Here is a 17,189-nt window from a genome sequence, read left to right on the forward strand (position 1 = left end):
TTTATGTTATGGTGTGTTTGAGTTGAATATTTTGTCTTGAAAACGAACAAAGCAAGAATATTTGATACATCATCTCGCTTCAGATTCTAATATTTTTATATATTAAAGCTACAGGTTGACTTTATAACATAAAAAAATCACAGTACTAAAAGATGAAATATATGGGTCAAGTGAAATACCTATCCAATGAATCATAAAAACAGAGTAGGTGTGTTCGAATGTCTATTTTTTTTTACTAAAAGTACTTGACGACAGTCTTTCAAGTTGGATGATGAAAATGCATATCTTCGAAAAAAATCATTTTTTTTGTGTGGGATAACTAAGGTTTATAGTCTTCAACCACTAAAAAAATCTAGTCTGCCCTTCCACGAAATATTTAATTAGAATTTTTTTTAAATGTTTATGAAATTTTAAAAATTCCACCTGACAACCGATTAGACAATAGTTTTAAGTTGAATCAATGCAGACAAGATCATTAACTGATGCTCATTAGCAAGTAAATATATTTGTCTTTTATAATACAACTGACATATAAGGATCGTAATGGTGCTATGCGGATAAATTTATCGGTTTCCAAGAGCAAAATTGGCAGCGCGTCATCCCTACAATGGCTTCCATTTCTACGATTGTGAAAATTAACTGGCGTAATGGGGAGATAATTTTGACGAAGTACATTCCTGACTGTGTAAACGTTATCCGAACATGATTGTGCTTCGAATTGTTGTGTGCTAGTTCGTCTGTTAGTACGTTTGTTTTGTTCAGTAAACGTGTAGGGCATGGAAACAGAAACTCAAGAGAAGATATTGGACACACAATTTCAATAGTTGATTTCAAGTTTCTGGTGGTTTTTTTGTAGTATAAATAAAAGAAAATCCTAAACCAAACAACAAGGCGACATCATTTTTCTTTTATTTTCCGAAAATATTATGAACCAACCTTACAGGTGCTCTCGCTTGCTTAAATCGTACGTTGAATAAACTGAGAAATTCTAATGCAATTCGTTTGTAACGATAATTTTCATTGGACGTTGACAAATATTTTGAAGGGGTAAATTCCACGTTCTACCAGTCCGTAACTAAGAAAACCACCATTTTGAAAACTATTTTTTTTTTTGGTATGGAATTTCTCACAAAATAAACATGAAAGTCGCATTTTGAGCCTCAAAATCTTCTTTTTGTCAATATTGAAACCTTTCTGAAGCGTACCTCAAGTGTTTATGTTTGACATCGTTAGTATTCATATGACGTCACATTGTTAAGATGCTAAACACAATGCAGCAATTTCGCGGACTTTTTCATTTCTATCATTTTAAGCCAAAATATTTATTAAATGGTATTTATTTTAATATGCTGCATTAGAATCCTAATTCTTCTTTTATTAAAATAAATTATTATGACCTAAAAACAAATGAAAAACTTTCTTTTTCGTTTACTTTTTCGTTAGATTATTTCCTTTAATACTGATAAAAGTAGTTTTGATGAATACAATATAATACAAAGTCTTTTATTGTCAATTATGACGCCCAATAATTTGAGCAGTACAATTAAGTTAAAATTACAAGTGATTACGTATTGATTACATTGATTATTATAACAATAGGAATCACCCTCCATATTTTACGCAATAGGTGGCGTTGGTGTTCCATAGGTGGTTAATCGAGCGTTTGAATCACGTCAGACGCTTGTAACCAACGTAAACAAACAGTGCCACAACGACGTGAACATATATTTTAAAATCTTTCAAGCTTTGTAGAACTATAACATGCCCCAAAGATGTTGTGTGCCTGGGTGTAAGGCTTCAGGGGGACATCGGTTTCCGAATGATCCGACATTGAGGATGAAATGGAGGGTTGCAATCAGGAGAACTGATGTTAAAACAAAGAAGTTGTGGAATCCTGGTCAACATGACGTTGTTTGCTATGACCATTTTCTTGCCACTGATTACCGAAGAACATTGTCAGGTTAGTAATATCAGAGAAATGTTTGATGTGACTGTGTTGGTTTGAAATTTATAAATGTTTTTTTTTTCTTATAGTATTGACATTGGTTTGAAATTAAAATTTGATATTTTGTGCATTTTTTTTATGCGACTTGTATCCAATTTCAGTGTTTTAGGTACTTTCTTTTAATTGATTATGTGTGTGTGTGTGTGTGTGTATGTGCTATTGTGGCCTTTGTATTGATATATCTTATGTTATTACATGTACATGTTTTGTTTATTAATATCAGTCCTTTAAAGAGCTCATGTTCTTTGTTATTATGTATACATGTATATATGCAACTCAACTTAAAATAAGGTTACTTTAAATATCATAAATTAATATAATACCGTGAAAATGTTTCGGCACTGTAAATGACTGGTTTGATGTTTTCTGTAAACTTATAGACTCTATCATCTATTGTAGAAAATTTTATTTTCTTGGTTAAACTTGAAGAAAAGGAACTATGTAGTACATGTGAAATAAACTTTGACATGTATGATTAAAAAACTCTTGTTAGAAATACTCGCAAGTGGTAGTTTAATTTTTTGTCAAGCTGATAAAAAAAAATTCAAAGGCCTATCACAAAATAATAAAGCCATTAAGATGTTTATTTCTTTTGATATAGCTTCATACATGGTTTTCTTTTACACTTCACTCTAAGTCATTGCCTAATATGTAAAACACCATGATACATGTACATTTTGCACCTGAAATTGAATAACAAAATACAAATGAATACATGCATGTAAAATGTATAGATGTTTTAATTTTTCTTTTACTTTTTTCATATTAATAGGAAGTGTTGTTTTTATAAAAAAATTTTTTTATCTAGTATAAATATTGTTTGATAGTATAAAAAACACTGAAAATGGGTACATTTAATTTTTTTTTGTTTGCATGTTGCTTTGTGTTTTTTTGTTTTCTTTCCCTAGGAAAACCAGCAGACAATGAAATCAACAGATCAAGGCTTCTAAAGAAAAATCTTATGAGCTGTTGGGAAGTTTATTTTTTATTAGATTGGTTTACTTCTATTTAAATCCTTAAATTTGAAAATAAATGATATACATGTATACAGCAACTGTACATGTAAAAATGTACTATCCATCTTTGATACAGCAACTCAACAACACAAGTTACCCAACACATCTAGTTGTCAACATGCACAGACATGTATGTACATACTGCTGTTTAAGAATATTGACAAGGGCTATACAATATCTATAAAGAACAAGTATTTAAAGCCCAAAATTACCATGCAAAAAAAATGTAACTAAATATAAGAAGGCTAAAAAAAATCCATCTTAACATAATTCATCAAATATTTATAGTTTCCATGTCATTTGGTCACTGGTGCAGAGTTTTGTCATAGGCAATTATACCACATCTTCTTATTTTTATATGAACTAACATAAGGTCAAAGTATTTTAAAATGTGTTGTTTTACAACTGGCACTGCATTTACTTAAACTTGTAGCTTTAAAATGTTGATAAAGTGGATATGAAAGTTGTCTCATTGACACTCATACCACATCTTCCTATACTTATTTGATGTTAACAAATGCATTGTTTTTTGCAGGTGATCGCTGCAGACTTACTGAAAATGCTATTCCTTCTGTGTTTAAATTTATGAAGACGTGTTCTGAAGAGTCTCCAAGAGCAAAAAGGTTTAAAAGTAGATCTGATGCTTCACTAGCAATACCACTTTTAATTAATGATGATTCTATAGATGTCCAATATGAAACTGAAATTGAAACAACAAAAGAGGCTCAAGAGTCAATCATAATCAATGATATTGAATCCTCACAGAAAAGCAAAAATATCCAATGTGACATTCCATCATTTGGTAAATTTTCAATAGAATCGTTCAAAGAAGATAACAAAATTATCAACTATTATACCGGTTTCCAAGATTTTGACCATTACATGATGTTTTTTCATTGCCTTGGACCAAGTGCATTTGAACTTGAATTTAAGTGTACATTACTCAATCCTGTTGATCAACTTTTTATGACTTTAATCAAACTAAGACAAAACAAAGAGGATATAGAGTTGTCAATGCTGTTTCAAGTCTCACAATCAACAGTTTCTAGGATCATCATCACTTGGATTAATTACATGTATTTTCAGCTTAAAGAAATTAATATTTGGCCTTCTCAAGAAATAATAAAAGAAACCATGCCTAGTGATTTCTCTAAAAAATTTCCCAAAACCAGAGTGATAATGGATGCTACCGAAATACCTATAGAAAGACCATCAAATGTAGAGTCTCAGAGTGCTACCTGGTCTAATTATAAACACAAAAACACACTAAAGGCCATGATTGGATGCAGTCCACGAGGTGCTATAACTTTTATATCAGATTCGTATGGAGGTTCTGCATCAGACAGGCAAATTATTGAGAAGTCCAATCTACTTGACCCTGCATCTCAATCTTTTGAAAAAGGGGATTCCATTATGGCAGACAGGGGTATACTTGTGCAAGATCTATTTGCAAATCAAGGGGTTCAAGTTAACATACCAAATTTCTTGAAAGGTAAATCTCAGTTAGATCCAGCTGAAGTTCTTCATGATAGAAGGGTTGCTTCAAAGCGAATACACATAGAGAGAGTTATTGGTTTAACAAAAAGTTTTAAAATATTAAAACATGGAATTTGTAAGTCAAAGCTGCAATTGGGTTCCAGAATTGTTTTTATTTGTTTTGCAATTTCAAATTTCAGAAAAAATATTGTACACAGAAATGCTTGATGTTTTGAAAATACAATGTGACTTTATACATCTATTTCACTTGATAAAAGATCACATAAAGGCCTCCATCATCAAAAAACCACTTACCATATATTATTTAAAGCCCTAATGAAAAAAGTTAAAATTATTCCAACAACTCAATACCGGTATATTTATCACTAAATAAAAATTTATATATGATTTTTTTTTCATTTATAGCATTATTTTTTTATTTTTTTTAATAAAAGAAAATTGTAAAGTTACATTTTTCAGATTCTAGCATGTACGTCAAAAATTAGTATTTACTGGTTAATACAAATATTGAATGTTATAATAATTATCTTGCATTTCAAAATTGATTAATACATACTGAATAATTGGGATTAGCAAATTAAAGAATTAGCTCTTCCATTATATAAGGTAATAAATCATTTCTTCATTCAGTTTATATAAATATTTTGCTTGCTCCAGTAAGTCATTCTTAACCTTAAAAAGTATAATGGGATAACAGTTCAATCAATGGAATTAAAAGAGTTATCTGTCCCTGTGATTTTATAGGTAGAAAATAAAGATAAAGATTTAAACCAGCATAGTACAAACAACTTAAAGAGATTTGTTTAATAAGAAAAATTACAGATATGTTAAAGGGGCAATTATTTTTTTAAATCAAATCAGTCTTTTAGAGAAATAATCTTGTAATGTTTTTTTCATTCTCAATTTCATCAAATTACCAATTAAATACTGTAACCATAGAATTTGATTAACTAGATGTTACCAGTGAATATGTATTGAAAGTATTACTTTGTTTTAATTGAATTTCATATGATTTTTACTACAAATTTACAAAGTTGAAGCAACATATGGTCTGAAAACTCTTTGGTAAAATGACTCCAGTTTTGGAACAAGACAGTTATTACAATACTCCTCATTAAGGTTGATTTTTTGTACAAACAAGTCACATAATGTATAAACAACAAAGTAACACAGAGATCTTTTGGTGACAAAAAGCTGCCCTTGAATTTGATCATAATAATTACTGCTCTCTTTCAAAACAATATTGCCATTATTATCCATCTGTAAAAATTTGAAATTTGGACCAGGCTTAACATCCTCATTTCTTCCATTGTAGGGGCATTTAATTTCAACAATTGATTGACCATCCTCTAAAATGGCATCAGGTGAAGCACCTAGAAAAGATTTATCAATACTGACATAAAAACCACATCTTTTAGCATTCTTATCAAATTTTAAATTGAAAGCTTTCAATGCTTTAGCTTCATAGTTTTTGCCATGACTAAGTGCCTTGCTCTGAATATTTGAGCCATAAAAAAGTGAGTGACAAAATTTGTCAGTGTTCCGTCTTGAAGTAACTTTACAAATCTCTCCAAAGGTAGATGCTGTCAGTCTAAATCTTCTTTCTTCTAACCACTTGGGACTGCAACTTTGTAGGCGGGTAGACCTCTCAATCAAATCCACATCTGATTGTGTTACCTATATGAAAACAGAATATTATGCTGATTGATTGATTCTCATAATAAGAACTGGTAAATTAAGAAAAGAAAAACTTTTAATAATTTAACATATGAATAATTGATGAACTTCATGCATCCTTATGTAATTTTTCCTTGGTAACTTGAATTTACATTTTTAGCATATTTCTAGGACAAAGGGGAATAACTCAATTTTTGAACAAAACTGATCCAAATCTATTAAACCAGTTTTTAATACCTTATTTGCTCTATCAATCCAATGCTCAGTTAAAGGCATGGTACAATAATCATGATCTTTAGCTGCTGCCTGAAAATAATATAAGCAATGAAGTGATTTATGATATTATTAAATGGAACAAATGAAATTTATAAATATATATTTAATGTTGTTAATATATGAGGGTCAGTGTTTATTATATACATTTGTACATACAGAATAATGAATTTACCAATATAGATATATATATATAGTATATAATATGTTATATTTATTGTTTTATTTATTCTGTTAAACTGTTAATGTTGAAATATTCATACAATTATATTAAACAATTACACTTACCTGAATATCAGCTTTTTCATACAGGTATCTTATGGACAAGTCCATAGAGGATACACTGCAGTAGTTAGTAACCGTGTTTTTGATGTGGTCATTATAACCAGGGCAGTTTCTGTATTTCAACGGTCTGGGGTCAGCCAGATAAACTGGTGCAAGCGTTCTCTTGGTTGGTAACTTTTCTGCTTTCACTGGAGACCCTTAAAGAACAGATGTAAACTGCAAAAATGCATTTTACTATGCAACAAATTACTTGGAAGTTACTTTTTAGCTAGTTAATTGGTAGCATTAATCATACAATTTTTTGTACCCAAACCATGAATACAGATTCATGTTGTGGTCCATTTTGTATTAAATGATACTTATATGTCAATGCAATTTATACATTGTAGTCAGATGGTTGTCATTTGCTGGTGTGGTTCATAGGTGTTACTTTTTTATATAGATTATTGGACTGTTGGTTGTCAGGTTTAAATAGTTTTACAATAGAATTTTTTGTGGCCATTTATAGCTTGCTTTTCCATGTGAGCTTAGGATCCATGTTGAAAACTGTCTTTTATATTGTAACTTGGATTGTAACTTGGACACATTGACCATAATGACACTCATACCACATCTTCCATTTTATACTGCAGATCTTAATTGGTAATTGAAAATGCTAGACCAGGGGAAATATGTCAATTTAACATACATTTAACAATTTAATAACTGTCTTCAAGTTAAGGTGTATTACAAATGTGAAAAAAATTATATAAAGTAGGTGATTGCAATTTATAAAATTGGTAAGCTTTATCAAATTTCTGGTGATTAATGAGATTTTTGCCTAAACTGTTTCGTCCCTGCCAAGGGTACTCGTCAGGTGGCTTTAGGCTACCACTACAGTTTTGCTCAATGGAAATCATAAAAAATACATACCACTATATGATGATTTTGGCTTGGTAAACATCATCAAAGTGTCAGTACAAGACCTTCCTGTGTTTACATTGCCAGTTGTAATGAAATCACTAATCATTATTAGTACTGCTGCTACATGCTTGCAGGATCCATGTGGTCCCCTTCCAGCAGGACATTCACAGTGTGAGTTCATTGGATCACCAGAGCTCTTTTCAAGTTTCAACCTGTAGTTGTAAGTTACCTGAAAACAAAACAAATTTTAAATTTGAACAACAGAAACAGAAGCAAGGAAATATCATGTTTGATCTTTTGGAGTGAAGCTGACATTTAAAAAATAATGAACAACTCACATGTAGAAATAAATGTATCTTTCAAAATTAATAATAAGTGAAGATGCATGATTACTAAATATTTCTCCACTAAGATAAAGATAAGTAGCAGAAAGAGTAATGATACCTTTTTCTTCATAGCTGCTCCAACCACACCACTAAGAAATATTCCATTATCATTTTTCAAAATAGAACAAGCTAAAACTCTATGGCTCTCAAACATCAGTTGCCCCTTTGTCATAGATTGTAGGTCACCACTATACACATTGTCCTCTAAAAGATAAAAACTACATAATTTGATCAATTTTAAGTATGATTTTCTAGTCCCTAGTTTTCTATGTGAAGTTTTGTTATTGAGGTTTTTCCTTTTCTTTTTTATAATTTTTTTATGGTATATATTTTTTTTACTTAAAATTTTGTTGCTTCTGTTTCTTTATAACTTCAGTGTTCCCCCTTTGGTTCTTCCTTCTCATGCTTCTCTTTTAAATACTTAAATGTGAAGGTACATTTATACAGTTGTAATAATTTGATGCAAAAAGATTGTGTAGGTACAAAAAAACAGTTATTATAAATCATTCGTGAAGATTATAAATAAACAGGGTTAACAACATGTTCCTACCTGCCATCCTATACAAGAAATAAGCCTCTATTTGCTCTCGTGATAATGTCCGCATGATAACCTTGTGCTCCTTTTTCAACTGTTTAAATCCTGAAACAGGCCATTCTACTTCCAATGGTTCTGGAGCATGGATAACAGGATTTTTAAAATTCTGATTTCTATCATATGCTCTTAGTCTACAAAAGAAAGGCAAAAATGTGTTGTTTCAAATTTGAGTAAAAAAAAATGAATAAAGGTGAAGGTGTTCTCTGACAAGTGAAAATTACAAAATAATATTTCAGTACATTCTAAAATTGCATTTATTGAATTAAAATGTACAAGACATTGGATAGTTGTCTCAGTTCGCAATTCATATGAAATCTCCTTATTTTTTTAATGAACTTTTCATAAGGGGGGCCTGCTGATTGACCCAAAGGGGGGTGGGGCTTCAGTCCTAAAATAACATTCAAAAAGAGAAATGACTTTAAAATACATATTTACAAAAACGTAGTTTTATATGAAATATATTTACATGTGGCGATATGCATAAACATACGTAACGGGATAACTATATTATATTCTAAACAAATGGAAAGTGACAGACTTTCTCGCTGAATTTAGCAGGGTATTAGCCATGATAAGCTTCATTAAAAAGAAATATTATATTAAAAAACCTTTCAATAAGGTCTGCCTTTCTTCCTGTTCCAACTGCACCACGACTTGCCAGCTCATTCTTTAACCTTTTAAGAGGCCAATACAAGTACTGATCGTTGACGTCCATTTGTTTATCTACGCGTCAAGCGTTTCCGTGAAATCAAGCGTCCAACTAACCACCTATAGAACTGCAACGCCGCCTCGCGTGAAAAGTCGTGAATGATTCCTATTAAACAAAATCAAATCTTTCAAAACAATGTCTGCAGATATAATAGAAAGCTGTTATATAATATAATAGCAGAGAAAAGGTTAAATGCTACTTATGTCTTTTACTAAAAGAAAAAAATGTGTACAGGTTTTGATCATCTGAAGGGGACATTTTTTCTCTGATTTGTTTTAATCTTTCTGGCTATCTTCTTTCAACCATCTTGAAAAACTGTGATGACGTCATATTCTTTGTTACGTTCAAAGCTCTACGAAATTTTATGACGTTACGCGCGATGATCGTACATGTAAGCGTAACACAACGTCGCGACGTTTTTATTTAAAGGTTTTTTTACGTAATAAATGTGATTGACCATAAATACGTGTTCCTTTGTTTTTTGTTTAAAGTAAAAAAAAATTGAAACAGGGAATGTGTCAAAGAGACAACAACCCGACCAAAAATGTACAAAACAATCAACGGCCAACAAAGGGCCTTCAACACAGTGAAAAATCCCGCATCTAGAGGCGAACTTGAGAAAGACCCGAAACACTATAATTGATGTATTGATCGGGGAAAATGTTTGTTTGTATGTGAACAACACACCTTTTTTTTCTTTTTTCTTTCAATATGATCAGTATGTGTCAAACAATTATTTTAATTCATTCATTGTTGATTTATATTGTATGAAAAAAAAAACGAAAGCAAGAATCGGGAGCTTGCTTGTTTGGAACGTATCGCTTATCGCACATGTATTTACAATTTCTGTTTCACTTTAACATATATTAAGGACATTCCAAGGATATGTACTACTTAATCTATATTTATTTCTTTTGTGAATAAATCAAAGATTATAATTTGTCACAGTAAACTTTATTACATTATCTAAGCTCAACTTCCCATTTCATCTAGTACAGATAGTATGTCCAGATGCACGGTTTCGGGAAGAGTAAGTGCAAATCGAGAATTCACTCTTACCTGTGGTGAAATATAAATTACAGATGCCTCTGGTACAATTGGTTTTTTTTTTCGTCTAATTAATTTATATGACAGTTCTGATCTATTTAAGTCTGATTTAAAGTACTGTGCTCGAATGATTTTTGTGTTTTTTCTAGAAGAAACACCCCAATCGTCAACTTCACTTGTTCTTAGTTTTTTCAGGACAAGAAGATGCGCGCTATAAATAAAACTCGGCATTTTCTCATCAGTATAAAGTGCGAGTACTGTTCCCTCTACAATCAAGTCGGATATTGTACAGTATATTCATTGTCGTTTTCGTCGTCGTCTATAGTACCTTTGTCATCAGGTCTAATAGGCACGACCTCTTTGCGACCAATGGCGTTGTTTGTACACATGTTATAATTTCCATTCACACATTCTTCACACGAATAACATGACATATATAGTTTTTCTGGTTCTGAATTTAAAACTTGGTGTAAACTTCTTATAACCGGGATAGGTTTATATGCTTTAACCGAATCACGAGTAATTGTATCTACAAAGCGAAATATTCTCCTCCTACAATAATGTGACTTCGTATCCTTTAGGTTTTTTTCACAGTAGTTAAAAAAAATATGCGCATTTTGAACAACGGCGCTGCCTCGCAAAACTGCTAAATCGACGTGATTTTTAAAAAAAAAAACCTCCAGCAGCGTCCTGAGGCCCCTTTCCGTGACTTTTTTTCAAAATAGTTCCTTATAAATAGATAGTAGTTATTTTCAACACAAATATTTCGCAATGTACCGAAACAATTGCGAGATTTATATTGCACGGGACAGTCGTCCGTAAATTCGTGAAAAACATTCACATTGTAACTAATCAAATTAAGATATTCTTTAACCAAAGACTGAACTTTACTAGTAAAACACTGGTCATGTTTTTCATCAGAACTGATTTCGAAGAAATGTTCGGTTACGATACAGGGATCATCGGGAAAACTTTCAACACCATCAAGCTCTAAAACAGAATATCTATAAATGATCGAAACATGAATCGTGACTTCTGTTCTCTGAAAGTATGTCGTTTGCACCTCCACCCTTTCCTTACATGCATAGTTTTCAGAATAGTCATGAATCACAATACAATTATTTTGGGGTAAATTTTCCTTTAGAGATTTGAGTTGAGCATTTTGCCAGTATGCGCGAAATTGATGACCTGCAAAATGATCTAAAACATGTTTAAAGTGTGCAAACATTTCAGACGGCTTTGAGCATTTTCGTACTAATGTGAGTTTTCTTTTATTATGCACTGTTATATACATTTTTTACTCATATTTTCCCCCAACTTACAGTTGGAGCCTCTGGGTGGTCACTAAGTTCCTGATCGGATAAATCAAGTAAGCGCACACCAAATTCGGTGCATTTTCTATCAAGACAGGCTTTATTAAAACAGTCATTTGTTGTGTCTTTGCCACACAAAGTAGCAACCGCTATGTCGGTAAGATGCTCATATACGGGGAACTTATTTTTTTTCTTCTTCCGATAATTGCGGGTGAATATGTTTCTTTCTAGTAAGCTCCATACACTTCAGAAATAAGGACTTAGCCTCGACATGATAACGACAGCAACACGTGAGTCTGTCCTTTAGAGAAGCTGCTCTAACGAAAAATGGTTTCAAACGTTCAAAAGTTCTTTGGTTCATACTGATTTCAGGATATTTAATTTTGAATTCATGAAATATTTCTGTTTGGGTTTTATCCAAAATAGGTATATATATATATAGTATGTTTTGAAAATTATTTTGGTGCGATACGAACACGTTTAATATCTGTTTTATTTGGAGACGGCCGGGAATTGTCGGGGTGCAACCAAAAGTCATATGCAATTGTTTTTATTTCAGGGGAAATTGTCGTCTTTTCTGGTTTTCCTTTGAATATATTTCCAACAGGACTCTTCTGAACTTAAAATTTTGCCTCTTACATTTTTTCCGCCGGAAATTCGTTTTACAGAAAGTCCTTTTTTTTTTTTGCTAATAAAACTTTTTTCTTTTCATTTTGAACTTTTGATCCATTTGTAGACGCCGTTATGATGCTGATTGCAGTTCTTGCACCATCTGTTCTTAATAACTTGGTTTTGTCGACAATTTCACGTAAATCGTGGATAACCGCCTTTCCTATGTGTATGTCGTTTTTATCTTCTGGCGTTACAACAACATTCCTTTTTTCCAAATTGGAAACTGTCGGTGATTTTTTACTGCTGAAGTAAGAAGCCATTACTGCTGTTCTTCTGTTCGGCGTTAATGGTAAAGATTGTTTTAATTTTTTTAAGGCGCGACTTTTTTCCGTTCTATTTGCGAAAGTTTTCCGATAAAGGGGTATTTGCTCAATTACGGCAGTTTCCTTAGGATAGGATTGTTTTCTTTTTGTTTCCTTTTCTCTTTTCTCTTTTTGCTTTTTCTTACTTTTCTCCTTTTTATTGCAGAATTTGTCATTGAAAGTGTTTGTTTTGGCTGTTTTATTTCATTACTTAGTTTCTTTTTCAAATAATAATTCTTGTTTTTTTCTTTCTTTTTCTCAATTTTCTTAGCTTTCCAGAGTTTTATTCTATCTGCGGCAGATTTCTTTACTTCTGTAAATAAAAGTTTATAGGGTCTCGGTCAAAGTTACATCTATTAATACAAATATCAACTGAAAGTATTTAAATATGACAAATATTCATATCATAACCGTTTTCAGAATTTCTGGAATTATTAAAAAAATATTTCGTAACGTTCAAACCAAAACTTCGACTGAAACGTTGTTTTAAGCAAGTGCGACATTCTTGTAAGACTCCGCAAAACCGACGGTGCTTTTTAACTACTTATTGAAAGTTGATGTATTTTAGATTTTTGAAAAATTAAGAAAAATAACATTTTAAATAATCATAAAATTCTACCATTATAAGAGCACTGATAAGCAAACAATTGACGTAAATTTGAGTTGAGTTCGTTTTTACGTCAAAAAATGGCGGTGCGACAACCTTGTAAGCCTTTGAAAAATCGCTCATAAATTACCATATATCATTTTTCAGGATATTTGTCTTTAAATTCATAAAATTAAGCAAATTAACATTGATGTAGTAAATACTAGTGTTGTCAAATCGAAAACTTTTGCCTAACCGGTTACTCGAATAATCGTTCGACCGATTAACTAGTTAACCGGTAGTTTAAGTTAATGTTTTAATGCCTTATCAATAGTACCCTACACATCGATATAAGAAGATGTAGTATGAGTGTCAATGTGACTACCTTCCATCCAAGTCATACATTTTTATTATACGCTGAATTTATGTTTGTCCTTTGGTATTATCAGGCTTGTCTGTGAAGATTCCTGTCGAAGTTTGACTTTTAATAATCAAATACACGGTATCAACTATGGCGTTTGTACTAACTTCAGATTGAAAAAAAAAACGTCTTGATCTCGTAGAATTAAATATGTCTGATACCGAATACCAAAAACGCTAACCGGTTAACCGGACTTTTTTCAATTTTAATAGATTTGATATAAATTTGCATGGAAATCATTAAATAGTTGTGTTTTCTTTAAAAATTGTCGTCGTGATAATTAATTTGAAGGATCAATAATGTTCAGTATATTGATTGCTATTGTTAATCCAAAAATATAAAATTAATTAGAACTTGTCTCTCAGCTCGGGGCAAGATCTCAAGGAAATAAAATTAGTTACTTGGTTTTAACAGTTAACAGTAATTTTTAATCAGTAATACGATTAAATTTTACGATTTACTTCATTATTTCATTTTTGATCTTATATTGTGTAGACCCACATCTGAATGTACAATCTCCGTCGGACAAACATAAATTCATCGTATAATAAAAATGTATGACTTAGATGGAAGGTAGTCACATTGACACTCATACTACATCTTCTTATATCGATGTGTAGGGTACTATTGATAAGGCATTAAAACATTAACTTAAACTACCGGTTAACTAGTTAATCGGTCGAACGATTATTCGAGTAACCGGTTAGGCAAAAGTTTTCGATTTGACAACACTAATTTTTATCCAATTTCTAAAATATTTTAGGTTGTCATTTGTGTGCCCAATAGATGCATCTTCATATTTCCGTTTCTTATAAATAAGTATAAGATAATTATCAAAATTTTAATATAAGTATCGTGTTGCAAATAAAATGTGTCCATACACCTTAACATCAAATCAATACAAAATTTAAAATACCTTATCACGTTAATTGTTTAAACATCAACTATTAAATTACATATTACTTAGTATTCGCCAATATTAATGTTATTCTTTGACGCCATAATTGATTTTGTACAAACATTACTTGGTGGTGTAGAACCTTTTATTTTACTGAGATTTTTCTTTTCCAAAATAATGTCTCTTGATCCGGATTTCTACGTGGATTCAGCAACAGCTTGCTTTCTTGCATGTTTCGGGAACACTTGTGAGAATCATGAATTTGAAAACATCTTAGAAAACAGGGAAATATGTAAATATAGAATTTTACAGATAAGAATTATTCTTGGAATAGTTTTTAATATCATCGGATTTATAGCTGTGGTTGTGGTAAACAATGAAACTTACAAAGAAAGCAACGCTGCTTTAGGATTCTTTATCCTCATTGTGACATTTATACTAATTTATTATGGGGGCTTTTTAGGTCTTACTTGCCTGTTACGAGAAGTGTTTCAACACTTTGGCGACGAAACGGAGACAGGTTTGAGGGTTATGATAATCTATAGAGTACTTGAAATAGAATTTGATATATTTGTTTTGTTCTACAGCCTTATTCTGTCAGAATGGGAGATGACAAATTTCTCAATAGCAACAACCATACTTGCAAGTATAGATATCGGTGCGTCGATTAGTGCATTATTGAAAAACTGTTATGACACAAAACACCGAACTTTTTCCATAATATTAATTATTATTTTTGTATTTTCTCTTTTACTTTGTTGGTTTGGTTGTTTTTGGATTTGTTGTAATATAAGACAGGAATTACCGACTGATGTAGAAAGAACAGCACAAGAATCAGATCAGGCACACACACCAGCTCCGGCAAATGAAGCAGAAGGTCAGACACAATTACAAGAAAACAATCAAACAATAGAAAGCCATACAGGAATAGGAAGCCAGGAAGTTGCCAATCAAAGTTTGTGTGCAAATGCATGTAATATATCTACAAGCTTCTGGTCACGAAAAGTAATGGTACAGCCTACGTACGCATCACTGACTACCATTATAATAGGCCATTTGGATAGTGAACCACAAGCAGGCCAAGGTATAACCATTTTACACAAATGTAACGATAAAAAAAGTCCCAAAGAAATTTATAAAAAAATAAAAACAGAATTGGAGACTGTTAATGAAGCGCGATTTTCAAGAGTTGTCATCTCCTTTGGTCTAGATGTTGGGGACAATGACCTTGACATTGTTAAGTTGTATATGTCCAAGACAATTGAAAAAGTGAGAAATAAATTTTTGCGAGCTGAAATCGGTATTTGCAGAAGCAAACCTCCAGCTGAAAGAGGTCAAATGTATAATGATTTAAACACTTTTATACGAAAACTATGCAAAGAAGAGAAACATTGTGACATAGACACACCTACATTTGACATTAATGATGGTGGTAATGATGAAGTTTTGGACAGGTTAACCTTACGTATTCAAAACTTTATTCACCTAAACTCTGTCAGTTCGGACAACACATAAAACCTTGAATAAAATCAACGGCATGCATGATTTCTAATGTTCAAAAGGAGTTTTAATTTTATTTTTTTAGATGTTATTTGCTATTACCTCTAGGTTATTTTGTTTGAATTGTAGTCCATGATCTAATCAGGATATTAATTTCCGGTTGAAATTGTGTATAACGCCTCGAACATTTTCTGCATGAGATATTTATTCTTTTATATTTTGTGACTTTATCATCAATAAAAAAAAAATATTTTCTGTCTTTTATTGCGCATCGAAGCGGATATTTTCCACAGCTTTTCTGAATGTAATTTTCAATTATTGACATGACCGTTTCATTTTCGTAGATCGAAACCATTCAAAAGTAGAAATATAAGGATTAAAAACATTATTTCGCTGGAGTTGCGTTATTAAGTATTTGGTTGAGATATGAGAAATCTCATCAAAACTGACCAATCGTGTAATGGCTGACAAGTAATCAGTTCAAATGTGTTTCTAAACTGTAAGTTTCGTCGTTAAGCCGTTGAAAATTATTGTTTCTGTATTGGCCATGGTAAATATTCTTGATCAGCTGTATTGGCATTCACTCTTCGAGTTTCGGGTATAAAACAGCCACTTAATAAATTAACAAAATTAACAAAATGTGATGCGTTCTTTGTTTCCCCCTATGAAACCGATCGACTGAAAGAATCTAAAAGACATCTAAATAATAAACATTGAAACATATTTTTTTTTAAAGTAGTAAAATACTACAAATACTTGATACCATCTATAGAAAAGAAGTTTGTTATTCCAAAATTACAATATAGTTTTGTCGTAAAGTATAATAATTCAATTTTTGTCAGCATTAAAATTAACAGAGTTTTGTTTTCATTTCAAAATTTCTAATTTCCCTCTTTGAAATTTTCCATGAAGGAAGATTCTTAACAGCAAATAGATTAATTTTAAATTACTGGTGCGTATGAGTACCCATACGGTTTCTTTCTAATATAAAATAATGAATTATCTATCTATAAGATACTTGATACAGTGGATTTAAGCAACAATAGGTCACCTTACAAAGGAAGTTGGAAATTAATAGCTAATTCATTGTCTTACTGTGCAAAC

At 31.4% G+C, this 17,189-nt stretch overlaps 2 protein-coding genes across 2 annotated transcripts; one reads left to right on the plus strand and one right to left on the minus strand.

The window, feature by feature from the left end:
• Positions 1 to 1,598: 1,598 nt before the first annotated feature.
• Positions 1,599 to 5,539, plus strand: LOC143075229 (uncharacterized). Its single transcript, XM_076250588.1, has 2 exons — positions 1,599 to 1,960; positions 3,557 to 5,539. The coding sequence occupies exons 1-2, from the start codon at positions 1,762 to 1,764 to the stop codon at positions 4,723 to 4,725; spliced, it is 1,368 nt and encodes a 455-aa protein (XP_076106703.1). The 5' UTR covers positions 1,599 to 1,761; the 3' UTR covers positions 4,726 to 5,539.
• Positions 5,540 to 5,544: 5 nt separating this feature from the next.
• Positions 5,545 to 8,646, minus strand: LOC143060943 (uncharacterized). The gene is made up of 6 exons (XM_076233654.1): positions 8,593 to 8,646; positions 8,101 to 8,246; positions 7,666 to 7,885; positions 6,757 to 6,950; positions 6,433 to 6,501; positions 5,545 to 6,195 (listed from the first exon to the last, which is right to left on the minus strand). Exons 1-6 carry the CDS (start codon positions 8,597 to 8,599, stop codon positions 5,545 to 5,547), a joined length of 1,287 nt encoding a protein of 428 aa, XP_076089769.1. The 5' UTR covers positions 8,600 to 8,646.
• Positions 8,647 to 17,189: the final 8,543 nt, after the last annotated feature.

The sequence above is a fragment of the Mytilus galloprovincialis genome, chromosome 1 (assembly GCF_965363235.1).
Source record: "Mytilus galloprovincialis chromosome 1, xbMytGall1.hap1.1, whole genome shotgun sequence".
NCBI lineage: Eukaryota > Metazoa > Mollusca > Bivalvia > Mytilida > Mytilidae > Mytilus > Mytilus galloprovincialis.

What these genes read in the sequence shown, in the direction of transcription:
- LOC143075229 (XM_076250588.1), top strand. Translation starts at nt 1,762, where the DNA reads ATGCCCCAAAGATGTTGTGTGCCTGGGTGTAAGGCTTCAGGGGGACAT. An exon ending in TTACCGAAGAACATTGTCAG is followed by an intron (nt 1,961 to 3,556) that starts GTTAGTAATATC and finishes TGTTTTTTGCAG; the next exon opens with GTGATCGCTGCAGACTTACT.
- LOC143060943 (XM_076233654.1), bottom strand. An exon ending in GCCAAAATCATCATATAGTG is followed by an intron (nt 6,951 to 7,665) that starts GTATGTATTTTT and finishes CTGTTCTTTAAG; the next exon opens with GGTCTCCAGTGAAAGCAGAA. An exon ending in GGATTGATAGAGCAAATAAG is followed by an intron (nt 6,196 to 6,432) that starts GTATTAAAAACT and finishes GTTTTCATATAG; the next exon opens with GTAACACAATCAGATGTGGA.